The 17,419-nt window shown below is 46.0% G+C and overlaps 1 protein-coding gene across 5 annotated transcripts in view; it reads left to right on the top strand.

Annotated features, from left to right (window-relative positions):
* CEP89 (centrosomal protein 89) overlaps positions 1–17,419 on the top strand; it is a 77,528-nt gene that overhangs the window by 6,886 nt on the left and 53,223 nt on the right. For 2 of the 5 annotated variants that reach the window (XM_069548999.1, XM_069549001.1), the window contains exons 3-5: positions 3,158–3,316; positions 7,462–7,645; positions 11,385–11,493. In XM_069548999.1, the coding sequence (XP_069405100.1) occupies positions 7,476–7,645; positions 11,385–11,493 (279 nt within the window). In that variant the 5' untranslated portion in view covers positions 3,158–3,316; positions 7,462–7,475. Of the gene's footprint in view, positions 1–1,992; positions 2,688–3,157; positions 3,317–7,461; positions 7,646–11,384; positions 11,494–17,419 lie in introns of those variants that run through there. The other 3 variants (XM_069548998.1, XM_069548997.1, XM_069549000.1) reach the window with 2 other exon arrangements.

Genomic DNA, 17,419 nt, shown 5'->3' with positions numbered 1-17,419 from the left:
TCCTGGATCTCGTCAAGGGTTCCCAGGCCACCTTTCTTGAAGCTTGTTCCCTAGATGTGCTTGTGAATGCTGGTGGGTTACCCTCTGGTCACCACCTTGTTGATGGCAGATGGCCTCTTCTCGCCATCTCTCTTTGTGGGAGCCGTTGTGCCAGGTCCAGGTTGAAGGGATTATCTTGGCCAATCTTTTAACTTTTGGACACTCTAATAGGTGTGTGGTGGTATCATTATGTTTCTATTTTGCATTTCTCTACTAACTAATGGTGTTGAGCATCTTTTGATGTGCTCATTTGCCCTTGTATAACTTTCTTGATAAAGTATCTGTTAACATCTTTTGCCCGCTTGAAAAAATTGAATTGTTTTCCTATTCAGTTCCATTCAGTTGCTCAGTCGTGTCCAACTCTTTGTGACTCCATGGACTGCAGCACGCCAGGCTTCCCTGTCCATTACCAACTCCCAGAGCTTGCTCAAACTCATGTCCATCAAGTCAGTGATGCCATCCAAGCATCTCATCCTCTTTCGTCCCCTTCTCCTCCTGCCTTCAATCTTTCCCAGCATTAGGGTCTTTTCCAGTGAGTCAGCTCTTCTCATCAGGTGGCCAAACTATTGGCGCTTCAGCTTCAGCATCAGTCCTTCCAATGAATATTCAGGATTGATTTCCTTTAGGATTGACTGTTACTGAATATAAAATAGGTTCTTTATCAGATACATGATTTGCAAATATTTTCTTCTCATCTGTGGCTTGTCTTTTCATTTTCTTAACAGTTTTGCAGAGAGCAGAAATTCTTAATGTTTATGAAGTTCAACTTGTCAACTTTTTTTTTATAGATCAAGATTTCAGTACCATATCTAACAAATATTTGCCTACCCAAGGTCATAAAGCATTTTTTCCTCTAGCTTCTTCTAGAGGTTTTATACTTTTAGCCTTTACATTTAGGTCTATGATGCATTTTGAGTTAATTTTTATATATGGTGTGCAAGGTATAGATTCAAGTTCACTTTTTAGAAAATAAATAATTCCATTGTGTGTGTTTATTTTTAAAAAGGTTTTTATTTACTTATTTATTTTTGGCTGCACTGGGTCTCCGTTTCAGCAGACAGGATCTTTTTTTGTTGCGGTGTACAGGCTTCTCCAGCTGTGGCACATGGACGAGCGAGCTCCAGAGCACGTGGGCTCAGTAGTTGCAGTTCAAGGGCTTAGATGCCTGGGGGCATGTGGAATCTTAGTTCCCCAGCCAGGGACTGAACCTTCATCCCCTGCATTGGCAGATGGATTCTTATCCACTGGACTGCCAGGGAAGTCTTTTTTACATGTGGGTAGCCAATTGTTCTAGCACCATTTGATGGAAGTTATTTATTGGGCATGTAAGTAATTACACCAAAACTTAGTGGCTTTTTTTTTTTCCTTCCATGCTGAGCAACTTGTGGGATCTTAGTTCCCTGAACAGGGACTGAACCCAGGTCCTTAGCAGTGAATGTGAAGAGTCCTAACCACTGAACTGCCAGGGAATTCCTAAAACGTAGTGACTTAAAACATGAAACAATACCTTTTTAAAGCTCAGATCCTACTATTCTTTTTCTTTCGCCTCTGTGTTTGATTTTGGTTATTTTCTATTGTTTTACCTTCAAGTTTCACTAATTTTTATGCAATATGTAACCTAACTGTTAACCCCATCCGGTGTAATTTCCATCTCCTGAAGTTCAGGTCTTTTTAATACTATTCGATGTCCCTGCTTAGCCTTTTGAACATATGAAACACAATTATAATAACTGTCTTAATGTCCGTCTCTGCTGCTTCTAATGTGAGTTCGGTTCTGGATGGGTTTTGATTGATTATTCTCTTCATTTTAGGTCATGTGTTTCCGTCTGTTTGCACGTCTGGTTCTCTCTGATGGCATGCTAGACACCGTTGTGAGTTTCACCTTGCTGAGTGCTGTATTCCTATAAGTCTAGTTGAATTTTGTTCTGGGATACAATTAGATTACTTGGAGCTGGTCTTTTGGGTCTTGCTTTTATGCCTTGGTAGGCAGGGTCAGAGCAGTTTTCAGGCTCGGGCTGTTCATTCTCCACTTCTTTCAGAGTGCTGTCCCCAGTGTCCCCTGAATTACAGTGCTCCCCGTCTGTCTGGTGGGAACAGGCATTGTCCTCAGCTGTGTGTAAGCATCTGGCACTGTCCCTCCCATCCTCCTGGATGGGCCTCCCCCCGCCTTGGGCAGTGTCCTTGCACTCACGCACTGAGGAGCATTTTGCTGAGCTCTCAGTGGGGCCTCTTGCGGGTTTCTGGAGAGCTCTCAGTTCAGCTCTCTCCTCTCTGGTCCCCTGTCCTGCAGATTCTATCTGCCCTGGTGTTCCCTGACTCTCCACTCCGTTCCCATGACTCAAGAAGAGTCTGTCTGGCTCCACCTCATTTCCCCCTCTCTGTGCTGTAACCTGGACATTACTGTAACCAGGCAGTAAGCTGGGACAATTAATTGTTTATTCTGATTTCTCACGTGGGAGGGTAAACCTGTTATTCTGTCTTTCCTATATTATAGAGCTTCCCTGGTGGCTCAGATGCTAAAGAGTCTACCTGCGGTACAGGAGATTCAGGTTTGATCCATGGGTTGGAAAGGTCCCCTGGAGAAAGGAATGGCTGCCCACTCGAGTATTCTTGCCTGGAGAATTGCATGGGCGGAGGAGCCTGGCCGGGTATAGTCCATGGGATTGCAAAGAGTCAGACACGACTGAGCAACTTAACACTTTCACACTTTCCTGTGTTATAGTTTTGAATAATTTGCAAGACTTTCAAATTCCTTTTCATTTCTTTTATATCTTTTTATTTCTCTTTTTTTTTCCATTCTGATCTTTCATTCTGATAGGAACACTACCTGAATATAAACTGCTTGGATCACAGACCTTCATCTTCCATTAACTAGGAAAGCTTAGACAAGTCACTTACTGTCTGTGAAAAACGGAGATGACAAATTATCTATTCCTGCAGTTGCTGTGAGAATGAAGTGATGGCACATAGTCGGCCGACTGCAGGCATATAGTCAGTAGATATGCTCTGAACACTGTAGAGCTGAAAGTAAACCTTGATTAAGTCATGTGTCCTGTTGTTCAACCTTCAGCTTGAGGGTTCGTGTCTCACTGACTCACTGGGGTGATTTTGTCTACAGATCTGCTCTGGCGGCAGCCATTCTAGCAACAACACTGACTGGCCGGACCGTGGCCATTCCTCAGCCTCGCCGGAGATCCCACTCTGAGAGCGACATGACCTACATGGAAAAGGACAGTTTGATCGAGCCCTACGCCACTACCTCAGAGCTGAGGCATCAGTAAGGACCATGTCACGGGCTCAGCTTCCTCTCAGGGCAGAGGGGGAGCAGCTCTGCATGGGGGGGTGTGTGTATGTGTGCATATGTGGTTGTGACTAGAGCTTAGCACGCAGGTTGTCATCACCAGTGTCAAAGAAATAGTGTCCTGGAACATTGATCAGTCTTGCTGCTGCTGCTAAGTCGCACCAGTCGTGTCCGACTCTGTGTGACCCCAGAGACGGCAGCCCACCAGGCTCCCCCGTCCCTGGGATTCTCCAGGCAAGAACACTGGAGTGGGTTGCCATTTCCTTCTCCAATGCATGAAAGTGAAAAATGAAAGTGAAGTTGCTCAGTCAGGTCCAACTCTTCGAGACCCCATGGACTGCAGCCCACCAGGCTCCTCCGCCGTGGGATTTCCCAGGCAAGAATATTGGAGTAGGTTGCCATTGCCTTCTCCGAATCAGTCTTGAATTGTATCCAAATTTTCTCCAGAGTGGATCTTGTTAAATTACAGCTTATGAAGACACCGGTTGCTTTCATGGCAGCACCGAGACCATGAATTCACTGCTTTTAGCCATAACCTTAGATGGTGAGAGTTGTCAGTCACAATTTCTCATGAGTGTCCTCTCTGAACAGTCACACTGTTGAATTTACTTTTGTTGATGCCTGTACTGTAACCATTCTTCTTTAACATCATTTTCTCTATTGCTTGAGCTGGGTTAGCGCTGACATAGGGCTAAGGATCAGGAAGGTTTCCGCCCGGGGGAGGAGGCATTGGGGAAGAGCTGTAGAGCTGTGGGATGTACCGTAACCAGCTGGGAATGGCCTGAGGGCTGGGAGTTGGTCGGCATGGTGCAGTTCAGTTCAGTTCAGTTCAGTCCAGTCGCTCAGTCGTGTCCAACTCTTTGTGACCCCATGAATCGCAGCATGCCAGGCCTCCCTGTCCATCACCAACTCCTGGAGTTTGCTCAAACTCACGTCCATCAAGTCGGTGATGCCATCCAGCCATCTCATCCTCTGTCATCCCCTTCTCCTCCTGCCCCCAATCCCTCCCAGCATCAGAGTCTTTTCCAATGAGTCAACTCTTCGCATGAGGTGGCCAAAGTATTGGAGTTTCAGCTTCAGCATCAGTCCCTCCAATGAACACCCAGGACTGATCTCCTTTAGAATGGACTGGTTGGATCTCCTTGCAGTCCAAGGGATTCTCAAGAGTCTTTTCCAACACCACAGTTCAAAAGCATCAATTCTTCAGCGCCAGCTTTCTTCACAGTCCAACTCTCATATCCATACATGACCACTGGAAAAACCATAGCCTTGATTAGACGGACCTTTGTTGGCAAAGTAATGTCTCTGGTTTTCAACATGCTGTCTAGGTTGGTCATAACTATTCTTCCAAGGAGTAAACGTCTTTTAATTTCATGGCTGCAATCACCATCTGCGGTGATTTTGGAGCCCCCCCCAAATAAAGTCTGACACTGTTTCCACTGTTTCCCCATCTATTTCCCATGAAATGGTGGGACTGGATGCCATGATCTTAGTTTTCTGAATGTTGAGCTTTAAGCCAAGTTTTTCCCTCTCCTCTTTTACTTTCATCAAGAGGCTCTTTAGTTCCTCTTCACTTTCTGCCATAAGGGTGGTGTCATCTGCATATCTGAGGTTATTAATATTTCTCCCGGCAATCTTGATTCCAGCTTGTGCTTCTTCCAGCCCAGCATTTCTCATGATGTACTCTGCATATAAGTTAAATAAGCAGGGTGACAATATATAGCCTTGACATACTCCTGGAGTAACAGGCAAATTTGGCTTTGGAGTACAGAATGAAGCACGGTGCAGGGAATAGGGAGTATGACACAGGTGAGCATCTGAAGGGGAGGCTGTTTGTGGCTGGGAGGAGTCAAGTGAGGTGGGGAGTCATCTGAGATGGTGCTGGAGGAGTAGGCAGGCTTAGGGGACCTTTGACGTCCTGTTCCAAGGTTTGATGTCTCCCAGAGGAGCAGTGAGAAGACCCTTTAAAGGCTCATGGGGTTGGAGTGGGGAATACATCACCAGATTTGACTTTTATCTGCCATGTTTATTCAATTTTGATATTTGATGTTTTTTTTTAAACATACCAAGAAATTCTGTATTTTTTATGTAGTAAGAAGTATCAGTGTTTGTAGTTCTGACATTATTGTCAATTCTAGAAAGATTTTCCTTATTGCAGTGTTATACAAATGCTCACATATTTCCTTCTAGGATGTTGGTGGTTTAGTAACTAAGTCGTGTCCGACTCTTTCATTCCCATGGACTATAGCCCGCCAGGCTCCTCTGTCCATGGGATTTTCCTGGCAAGGATACTGGAGTGAGTTGCCATTTCCTCCTCCAGAGGATCTTCCAGACCCAGGAATTGAACCTGGGTCTTCTGGATCGCAGGTGGATTCCAGTATTGCAGGTGGATTCTTTACTGACTGAGCTACACTAGGATGTGTTTATACTTTTGGTTTTTGCATTTTAACCTTGATTCCATTTTTGAGATGTTTGAATATAGCCTGTTTTTCTCCCGCTGAGAATTTATACTTTGGCTGAATAAGAGCTGAAGATGAGGAAGTGATTCTGAAATTCACTGAAAAGAATAATCAGATAAGACCGTAAAAGGGTATTTGGAAGGGAAGACTATTGACTAGGGGAGGGCTGCGTTAGCCCCGTCATATTTTAAGACATATTGAAGTAGTTAAAGGAGTGTTGTATCAGCGATAAGAGGTGGACAGGAATGCCTTGAGGTGAGCCTAGTGTTTGTAGGCATATTGAAACTCTAATAGAGGCAGCCCCACAGATCAAGGGGAAAGGACGGGATTCAATAGTATATTCATTAGCAGCATTAGAAAAAAATCAGGTTTCAGCCTTGCGTAATTCATGCACTGAAACAAATCCCTATTGAATGAAAGGCTTAATTTGTATATACATAGAAATATCATGAAGTCCTATATCCAGTCTAATCAAACCTCTCAGAAGGAGATGACTACCGTTTACTTCTGAGCTAAGAATTTGGAAGGCTAAAAGAAATTTTTAGTTTTAAATCATCTGTATATTAAAAAAAATTACATAGCCAAAATAAAATCAACAGAATTGGGAAAATATTTCTAGTAAATACAAAGTCAGAGTTTTAATTTTTGTAGGTGGAAAAGTTCATTTCAGATTGGAATGGATGTACTAGAACCAGAGTAGATGAAGGGACAAAGGACATGAGCAGACAATTCACAATAGAAGAACCAAGACTCACACACAAATATAAGGAAAAACACCCAGTCTCAGTAAGAAATGCACATTTTTGAAGTGAGGTTTACATTCTTTGGGCTTCCCTTGTGGCTTAGCTGGTAAAGAATCTGCCTGCAATGCAGGAGACCTGGGTTCGATCCCTGGGTTGGGAAGATCCCCTGGAGAAGGGAAAGGTTACCCACTCCAGTATTCTGGCCTGGAGAATTCCATGGACTGCCTCGAGACTCCCAGGGACGGGGGAGCCTGGTGGGCTGCTGTCTATGGGGTCACACAGAGTCGGACACGACTGAAGCGACTTAGCAGCAGCAGCAGCAACAGTCCATAGGATTGCAAAGAGTCAGACACAATTGAGTGAGTTTCACTTCACTTACATTCTTGTGGCAAGTTTTAGACAATTATTACTGACATAGTCACAGGTTTGGGAAGTGATTCTATGTGGATGCATGTGGACCTGTGAAATGTTCACACTGCTTGACTCAGCCTTTCTGCATATGGTTGTTTTATGGGATAAATCCTCAATACAGAAGAGATTGCACGTTGATGTTCATTGCAGAGCTGTTTGTGTCGGTAAAAACTGGGGGGTGGGGAAAGGAACCTAAGTAAGGGGAATAGCTGACTGAACTCATGTATCTACTCAAGTCTGACTTTAAAAACTTACTAACAAGGAGGCAAATTGTATATGTACACAGTGATTATAACTATAAAAATCTAGGTGAAAAGCCGGAAAGAAAGTCTACCAGTGTACAAAGAGATGGAACCGGGGACGGTTGCACCCTTTAGCTTCTGCCTGTCTTGTCGTGTGGTCCTAGTACGTCACAGTGGGACTCGGAGGCAGTGCATTTACTCCTTGTATATAAACCAGCGTGAGGTGTTAAGTGGCTTGTTCTTTTATCTTGAATGTTCTAATACAGACCACACTGGCAGAATGAAGCGGGAAGATCTTCTCTGCCATCCTTTGAAATGCTGGGCTATGAGGAGGCTGAGGACACGGACTCGCACCTGTCATCCAGCCGCAGGCAGTCTGGAGACGCCAGCGCTTGCAAGGAAGAGGGAAGTCTCAGCGACGCCATGTATGCCACGCCACACAGGAACCAGGTGCTTGCCGCGTTCCAGTGTTTCTTCTATACCTTGACATTAACTCACAGGAAATTGTGCTGAGTGCGTTAGAAAATAGGTCCCTTTTCTCTCTTCAGCTGTTAATGGCTTGTTGTTTGGGGGCTTATTTTTTATTTTTTATCATTGGTCCAGTCTCATTTTCTACCTTATTAGGCTAACATTTAAAACTCTTTCCTTTCTCTTTCAAGACAAGTCCTTCAGAAACAGAAGCATCTTCATGTCTTAACATAGATTTCCATCTGATGCTAGTCATCCTGCTCTTTCCTTTGTGACCCTGTGGACTGTAGCCCGCCAGGCTCCTCTGTCCATGGGATTCTCCAGGCAAGAATACTGGAGTGGGTGGCCATGCCCTCCTCCAGGAGGTCTTCCCAGCCCAGGGATCAAACCCAGGTCTCCTGCACTGCAGACAGATTCTTTACTGTCTGAGCCACCAGGGAAGCCCAAGAATACTGGAGTGGGTAGCCTATCCCTTCTCCAGGGGAACTTCCCGACCCAGGAATTGAACCGGAGTCTCCTGCATTGCAGGTGGATTCTTTACCAGCTGAGCTACTCAGGAAGCCCCAGATTTAAAACTCCTTCCTTTATCGTTCAAAACAAATTTTTCAGAAACAGAGAGAAACATCGTCACATCTTTAACGTAGGTTTCCATCCAGCGCTCGTCATGCTGCTCTTTCCTTTGACTCCCCCCCCCCGAGCTGATTTTCCTATCACTTTTCCGATGTGTACGCTGCAGTGTTTCTTCAGACTCGTGCCTGACAAGGAGCGTCATCACATGTCTCTCCACAGTGGCTGACATTCTTAGGGTGCACGTGTGAGTGTCTAGTTCAAGCTCTGGCTGTCTTGGTGACATGGGTTCTATTTCAGCCCTGTAGGGGGCTTCCCTGGTGGCTCAGATGGTAAAGAGTCTGCCTGCATTGTGGGAGACCCGGGTTTGATCCCTGGGTTGGGAAGATGCCCTAAGAAGGAAATGGCAACCCACTCCAGTATTCTTGCCTGGAAAATTCCATGGACAGAGAAGCCTGGTGGGCTACAGTCCATGGGGTTGCAAAGAGTCAGACATGACTGAGTGACTTCACGTCACATGTAGGGGAGCCGAGATACCTCTCTGGTTGAAGGAGCCTGGTTCTCCACCACTGCCCACATGCCCTGGTTTAAACTCTTGTATTCCCAGGGTTCTGAAAGCTGGACAGCACCATTTCTTTAATGGCAAAAGACAGCACCATAATTTCTTGCACCTTTCTCTTTTTTCTCTTTTTCACTGTCACTATCACGTTACTTGCAGTGACTCTACTTTAAGACTTGTAATGTCAAACTATGTTCATATTGATTTTATTTCTATTGATTATCCTCCACTACTTCGAATTACATTTTAGCTGGTCTTAGGGAAGTTATTTTGTGGAATCCTTTTGTATTTCAGAAACTAGCCATCGCTTTATAGCATATACAGACTTTATCATGCAGAGTTAGGTTTCTCCACAGCAAAGAGCCCTGGATAGGGAGAGAGGTGCCAAGAGCCCAAAAAAGGTCTCCCGCAGCACTCTGAAAGGCCTGTGTGAGCCCCCACCGCCCCTCAAGGCTGCACACTTCCTGGCTGGTATTTTGGGCCCAGGCTATAGGTAAGAGCTGTAGCACTCGACTCTTCTGGACATGTGATAGGAAAATTGAGAGTGAAGCTTGCTACCACATTTACCTCAGTGGAGAGAGATAACAGTGACCTCCACAAGCTCCTTTGTTGTTAATCGAACATACAATTTAATTTTTCAGGCCAGTGTTTATTGGTGGCTCGAGGACCCATGTACAGTACAGAAATTTGTTTTAAAAATTTGAAAAGTAGAGCAAGGCAACCAACAGTGTCAAGGATTGGGGGTGCGGAGGGGCTGTGGGAGCGGGAATTGGCACCACCGTTGTCGGAGGGACTGTCTGACGCCGTCTGTTAAAGCTGAGCAGGTGCATTGTCCATAGCCAGGCACCCCCGCAGTTGAGATATAGAGCATAATGTAACACATTAATGTTCTCATTCTCCAGGATGAGCAAGTATCTTATCTTTTTTTTTTTTTTGCTTCCAATTTTTAGTAAAAGAAAATTATGGTTAGGGTTGACATCTTTGTCTCCCATCTGCTTCACCCCTAGAAGGCCATCTCCTTCTGGATTTGGGATGTGTTCTGGAAGTCTGTTTTTATTCTTTTGCTGCAAATAAGTATCAGGAAACAAATGTGTTACTATATGTATATATACTTAATTGCACAAAGGTCACCATACAGGAACCCATCTTTCCTCCTCTCAGCTTTGTAGGTTTTTGAGTTGCATACACGTTAGTTTATTTGTCTGCTCACCTGCTGGTGAACATTTAGATTATTCCGTTGCACACTTGATACGTGGACCCCACTGGTTGTTGCCAAATTGTTCTCCACAGCAGTAGTTCCCATTTGCCTTCCCAGCAGCAGTGTGTGGACGCAGGTCTCCACCTTTCTGCACGTGCCGGCCAAGAGGAAAGCCTTTCCTTGTACAGCACAGGAGCGGAGCCAGAGGTGGAGTGTTAGCGAGCGATTGCAGTTGAAAGGCCTCGTCGTAACCTGCAGAGGAACGAAGGAAAGGGCCCTGAAGCTGGGCAGGGATTTCCGTTTCCCACAGTCTCAGGATTAGTACCTCAAGGGGAGGAAGACACACTGAGCTTTTCTGAGCATTTGATAGCTTCCCTGGTGGCTCAGTCAGTAAAGAATCAGCCCGTAACACAGGAGACCTGGGTTCGATCCCTGGGTCGGGAAGATTCCCCTGGAGAAGGGAATGACAACCTACTCCAGTATTCTTACTTGGAGAATTCCATGGACAGAGGAGGCTAGCGGGCTACAGTCCTTGGCGTCACAGAGAGTTGGACATGGCTGAGTGGCTAACACACACACACACACACACACACACACGCACAGGCAGCTCACACATGCCATTTCATTTACTTTACACCTGTGTGGGTACGTGTGTGAGAGAACAGGATAAATGACTTGCCCGGGATCTTCCAGCCCACCACCCAGTGGCAGAGGCAGGATTCAGATCAGGACAACCCGTTTCTCCTGTTTAGAATCAGAATTTGTGTTGACAGTCCTTGTGCCTCTCAAGACTGCTCACTTCAGTCAGTTCAGTCGCTCAGTCGTGTCCGACTCTTTGCGACCCCATGAATCGCAGCACGCCAGGCCTCCCTGTCCATCACCAACTCCCGGAGTTCACTCAGACTCAGACTCATGTCCATCGAGTCCATGATGCCATCCAGCCATCTCATCCTCTGTCGTCCCCTCCTCCTCCTGCCCCCAATCCCTCCCAACATCAGAGTCTTTTCCAATGAGTCAGCTCTTCGCATGAGGTGGTCAAACTCAAGACTGTTAGCTAGACATAAAGACTTTTGTTTGTTTTAAGGATTAAAATATGTATCTTTGAAGAGAATGGGTGGGTGGTGCATATAAAACTACTGTTTAATCACTAGATGGCGCTAGCAGTGAAGGAGACACTGCCTAGGGAGTATGTTTTAGTTTTTTTTTTTAAGTATTATCTTTACTGTAGACACTTACTGCTTATTTGCTCCTTAATTTTACTATAAGCATTTTGTAATCTCAGGTAAATTTATGCCTTTATTCTTTTTAATCAAAACTAGTAAGATAAGGACACAGACCAGCCCACGCCAGGCAGTTTGGGTGTAAGTGTCTGCCTCACGCCTCTCTCTGTGTTTCAGGATAGTTTGGGCAAACATCTTCGTGCGAAGTGTGCACCCGCCCAGAAATGGCCTAGCAAATGGAAAGCAAGTCTTGTTTTCAGCAGTTTTCTTGTTGGTGCCACAAAAAGTAAGGCTGGAGGGGAAGCGGGCTGTGTGAATGTGTGGTCAGTTTGCACGATACGAGAGCCCAGCAACAAGAGCAGCGCCGGGGCATTCAGAAACCCGAGTCCAAGTCCCGGCTTCTCTGCTTCCCAGGTGTGTGACTTGGGAAGTCAGACAACCTCCCTGTGCCTCAGCGTCTCCATCCTGTAAAGGACTGTCAGCATGGACACTGTCTCTGGGTCGGTAAATAATTTGACACCTGTTTGTCCAGCATCTGAGTACCAGGCATGTGCTAGGCGCTGAAGAATCAGCACAAGGGTCCCTAGTCCCACAGCTAAGCTAATCCATTAGAATTATGATGAGTGTCACAAAGGAAGGGTACTTGGCCGCGTGGGACCACATATAGCCTTTCTGAGATGGCCGCCGAGAGTGACAGCAGAGAAGGGGTTACAGCCTTTCTTCTCTCATTTGAGGTCACTTCATTTTTCCGCCTGATAACTTTTGTATGTTCATCTTTATCCTTTGACGTTCAGTAATGTCACTAGGATTAACAGTGGTGTTTATTATTTTCTGTCCTTTTTTCCTGAAATTTAGTTTACACAATTCTGAAGACACGGATTTTCCACCTCCCTTTTTTTATTTCCTGGGAAATATTTTCCTCCCCTCTTTTATTTTTGACTGGTTTCACCATCTGTTCATTCCGTTCTCCTTTGGGAACACAAGGTACACATTTGCTGGATCTCCTTTATTTGTCTTCCATGTCTGGTATATTTCCTCTAATCCCTTGTCCCTCCATTCTCTTCTCAGCCTCACTTTGTGTGATTTCCTCTGTGTACCCTCATCCCTCTCAGCCTTTGTCACTATGTTTTATGGCTTCTTGCCACCCACTCCAGTATCCTTGCCTGGAAAATTTCATGGACAGAGGAACCTGGCAGACTGCAGTCCATGGGGTTGTAAAGGGACAGACATGACTGAGGAGCTGAGCATGCATACAGTATAACGTTTGCTGCTAAGTCACTTTAGTCGTGTCCGACTCTGTGCGACCCCATGGACAGCAGCCCACCAGACTCACCCGTCCCTGGGATTCTCCAGGCAAGAACACTGGAGTGGGTTGCCATCTCCTTCTCCAATGCATGAAAGTGAAAAGTGAAAGTGAAGTTGCTCAGTCGTGTCCGACTCGTAGTGACCCCACGGACTGCAGCCTACTAAGCTCCTCCGTTCATGGGATTTTCCAGGCAAGGGTACTGGAGTGGGGTGCCAATGCCTTCTCCGTTTACCTCTGTATTTATTTCATTTTGCCCTTTGCTTTTTTGAGTTCTGCTGATTTATGTCACACATTCTTCTGTGGCTTCATCACTTTTTTTTCTGCAAAAATATTTTTGCTTGTTTATTGCGCTGCACTGGGTCTTCATTGTGGCACAAGGGATCTTTAGCTGGGGCATGTGGGATCCAGTTCCCTGACCAGGGATGAACCCGGGCCCCCTGCATTGGGAGTGTGGAGTCTTAGCCACTGGACCACCAGGGAAGTCCTGCATTATCACTTGATCCCCTGGATCTCTTCTTCTATTCCTCATGTCAGTCTGTGCTGTTTCTAGCTTCTTTGAGAGTACAGAGTTGGATTGTGGAGGGTAAAGGAGGGCTCCCTCAGCATCTCCCTTCAGCCTCTCCCGCTCTCCCATCTGCCCATTGGGAATGACTATACGTCTCCTGGGACCGTCGCACCCTTGCTGTCAGCGCACCCATCGGAGGATCGCTTTGAACCTTTATACCTGTGACACTTTGTGACCGTCAGAGCGTCTGCATTCCTGAAGTCTGAGGAGGTTTGGCGGCTTCTGACATTTTCCCTCTCTTCCAAATTTCATAGGTTTGGTATCTGTTTTCTGGCCATTGGCTAAGCTTTCTTTCTTTCTTTTCATTCTTTTAACTGATTTCAGTAGGTTTTAAGTGAGGAGAGTGTAGTCTGAATACCTGCTGAAATGAAGTGAAAGTCGCTCAGTCGTGTCTGACTCTTTGAGACCCCGTGGGCTTATACAGTCCATGGAATTCTCCAGGCCAGAATACTGGAGTGGGTAGCCTTTCCTTCTCCAGGGGATCTTCCCAACCTAGGGATCGAACCCAGGTCTCCCTCACTGCAGGCAGATTCTATACCAGCTGAACCACAAGGGAAGCCCAAAATACCTGCTGCTGCTGCTGCTGCTAAGTTGCTTCAGTCGTGTCCGACTCTGTGTGACCCCATAGATGGCAGCCTACCAGGCTCCCCTGTCCCTGGGATTCTCCAGGCAAGAACACTGGAGTGGGTTGCCATCTCCTTCTCCAATGCATGAAAGTGAAAGGTGAAAGTGAAGTCGCTCAGTCATGTCCGACTCTTAGCGACCCCATGGGCTGCAGCCTACCGGGCTCCTCCGTCCATGGGATTTTCCAGGCAAGAGTACTGGAGTGGCGTGCCACTACCATTTTCAAATAGAAGTCACTGATAAGATGTCATTAGCGCTCCTCTGTCACACAGTCTTGCTATTGGTGCGTTTGTGGATTTGCAGAATCTTTTGCCATAAAATACCATATGTTCATTCATTTGTTCATTTATTCATCCAGCCACCTACCCGCAGGTATTTGAGTATCCGCCGTATGCTTGGGTCCAGAGAGGAATCATTCATGCAGGTGTGAACCAGTTATCTCTAGAAACTTCTGGAGACCAAGGAATAGTGGGGACTCTTGCTGCGGTTGAGGATTAAGAGTGTCCCCCTTCTCTCTGCAGTTTTTAACTTTCAGTTTCTTTAAGATTTTCTGTTACCCAAGTATACATGAATTTCCATGTCTTATAAAAACGTTTGGTGCTGCTTTTAAGCAAACACCACCCCTAACCCCTGCCGTTCCATCCCTCCTCTTCTCTCCAGGACAGGCCTCTGTGGTCACTTTGTGTCTATATCATCTTCTTGCCTACAAATAATCAAAGAGACAGAAGGTGTAAATAATGGACATTTAACTCTCACACAACAGAGTGAAAAGGTAGGCGGTTTCCAGAATTGTTTCAGCTGCCTGTTAAACACAGGAGCCTGAAATTCCCTTGGCCTGCTCTTTGTAATCGCCAGAGGCAACCGGTTCTTCCCGCAGGAGGAAGCAGGGCATGGTCCTTCAGGCAGCGCTGTGTTGATGACGTTTTTTCCAGAGGCCTGCCAGCAGGATGTGTACTGGTCACATGCCCATCCCTTGACTGGTTATTGGCTAAGTAGAGAAGGATTAATGTGATCCGAACCTACTTGCACCAAACAAAATCGGGATTCTCTCAGCAAGGTAGAAAGAGGGGCACTGACTGCTGAGTGGGCGGGGCTGAGGTGCCCACAGTCTCCCTGTCTGCATTTATACATACACATCCCCATGGTTAGTGTGTATGCGTGTAGATCACTGACTCTGCTCTAGCAATGTGAACACCTCTGTATGAGTTTGACCCCCGCTGGTGGCGGTAGAAGGCCAGGAGAACAGATCGGGCACCAAGCTGTCACTCCCGGTGATTCCAAAAGCCGCTCAGAATGCACCCTGCCACCTTCTAGCAGTGAGGTCTCCTCCATACAGCAGTGAGGAAGCATGGGTCACAAACGTTTGTTTCGTTCCCTGTAACATGCCACACCAGGGGAGGTCCAGCCTGCTGTGAGACCTACAGAGGTCCCACTGCAGGCCCACAGGCCCCTCCACCTTACAGATCAGAGCTTCCTGCGGCTCTGCCCCCACCCCCGAGTCACCTGGGTTCTCTGCGCAGTCTGACCACACTCTTGCCTGGACTTGACCCTGGGCTGGAGCCAGCTGGACCCCTCTGTTGCTCCACCCGCCGTGTCTGTTCAGTGTGTCTTTGTGGGTGGGGCTCCGACGTTGGCATCACTGACCTGAGGAGAGGCTCCTGGGAAGGGGCGAGCTCTGTCTGGGGCTGGGCCCTCTGCATGCCCAGGGTCGCCAGCACTGGCTCTACAGTCAGCTCACCCCACAGTCACGGGGATCTGGACACTGAGGCGCCCTCGCTGTGCTTCCAGGCTTTCCAATGCTGAGCTTTCACCTCCAAGTGAGAAGAGATCCCGCAGACTAAGTTTTGAATTGTGTAAGTGTGAAACCATGGAGGATGTATTATCTTACATCTGGTTACATTTTTAAGTGTTTACACTTAAAACCTTACCTTCCTGGTAAAGTGAACAGTTTGTCACTATAAAGTGTCCGTCTCTCTCTGAAAATGTGATCTGCCTTAAAGTCTTTTTCGTCTGATGTTCTCCATCTTTCTTTGGTATTTGCACGGTCCAGTTCTATCCTTTAATTTTAACCTTCCTACATTCTTATGTTTAGCTGTGTTTTATAAACAGCATCTAGTTGTTTTTCCTTTATGTTTACCAAGATATAATTCACATATTAATATCATACTATTCATCCATTTAAAGTGTACAATTTGGGACTTCTCTGGTGGTCAAGGTTAAGACTCTGCGCTTCCAATGCAGGGACGAGGGTTTGATCCCTGATCGGGGAACCAAGATCCCACATATTGCTCAACACCCCCCACCCCCCAAAAAAGGTTTATAATTCAATACAGTATATAGTTTTTGTTAACCAAATCTGACAAAATTTTCCTTTGTCTTTTTACTAGAGCTTTTGGTTCTTTTATGTTTAATGTATTCATGGGTATATTTGAGTTTAAATCTGTCATTTCTGTTTTTCCTGCTTGTCCTATAACTCTGTATCTTTTTTCTTTTTTCATTCTTTTGGACTGATGGACTTTTAAGTTCTATTTCTTTCCCTCAACTAGCTTAAAGTTATACTAGCTAACCCCCCCCACCCCCTAATAATCACTGTGTAAATTTTAGCGTGTACCTTTTGCTCTTTAAAATCCTAGTTAGCGTCCTCCCCAGGAGGAGGATGAAGGAGCTTAGGCCAGGGCTGCAGACGGATGTGGGAAAGGCCACTCCTGGCCACTGGGATGGCCGCACTGTGGCTGGGGTGCCTGGCTTCCACCTCTCTCCCTTCAGCACCCAGACCACTTTTGTTTTAGTTTCCCAGGTGATCTTCACACTCTGAAGTAGTTGGTAGTTTTAACAGTGCTTTACATTAAAACTTTAGAGTGTTTCTAGAATGTTGTCACTAATTCTTTAGGCTTATTTATCTACATATTACATATACACAAAAGACACATAAGCTGTAACTGTACAGCTCAGTGAATTTTTGCCAAGTAGCCTCCACCCAGATTAATAGAAGAACAATACTGCTAGACTGCCGAAGTCCTCTGTGACTGAGAAGAGTCACTGCTTCCCCCAGAGTTAACCGCTGCCCTGACTCCAAGAGGAGATTAGATCGTAGAAAAATCACCTTAGGTTAGTTTTGTCCTTCTCTGGTGGCTCAGATGGTAAAGAATCTGCCAGCAATACAGGAGACCTGGGTTTGATCCCTGGGTTGGGAAGATCCCCTGGAGGAGGGCATGGCAACCCACTCTCCATTCTTGCCTGGAGAATCCCATGGACAGAGGAACCTGGTGGGCTACAGTCCATGGGGTCACAAAGAATTTGGACACAGCTGAGCAACACAGCACACAGCACATTCTAAAGATTCTATGACTAATTGTGCATCATGTATGCTTGGGAGTTTTTGAGAGTCTTCTGTCATTGTGCGTGGTAGCTGTTGGCTCATTCTCATTGCTGTGTGATGTCCCACAGGGCAGCTATAACATCCAATAACTTATTTGCTCTGCTAAGGGTGGATATTTGATTGTTTCCAGTTTGGAGCTTTTCGGAAGAGTGCTCTATGAACATTCATGTGTGGTGGGTATGTACCGCTCATATATACTGATGAGTGGTGTATGTATGATCATAAGGCATAATCAGCCATAGGATACAATCAGCCTTTGTACTAGTAGATACTAACAAGCAGTTTTCCATACTAGGGTATCATTATGATGGCATTTGGGCTTCCCTTGATGGCTCAGC

The sequence above is a fragment of the Ovis canadensis genome, chromosome 14 (assembly GCF_042477335.2).
Source record: "Ovis canadensis isolate MfBH-ARS-UI-01 breed Bighorn chromosome 14, ARS-UI_OviCan_v2, whole genome shotgun sequence".
In the NCBI taxonomy this organism is placed as follows: Eukaryota; Metazoa; Chordata; class Mammalia; order Artiodactyla; family Bovidae; genus Ovis; species Ovis canadensis.
Note: the sequence above shows the minus strand (reverse complement) of the source record. Positions and strands in the feature narration are given on the sequence as shown.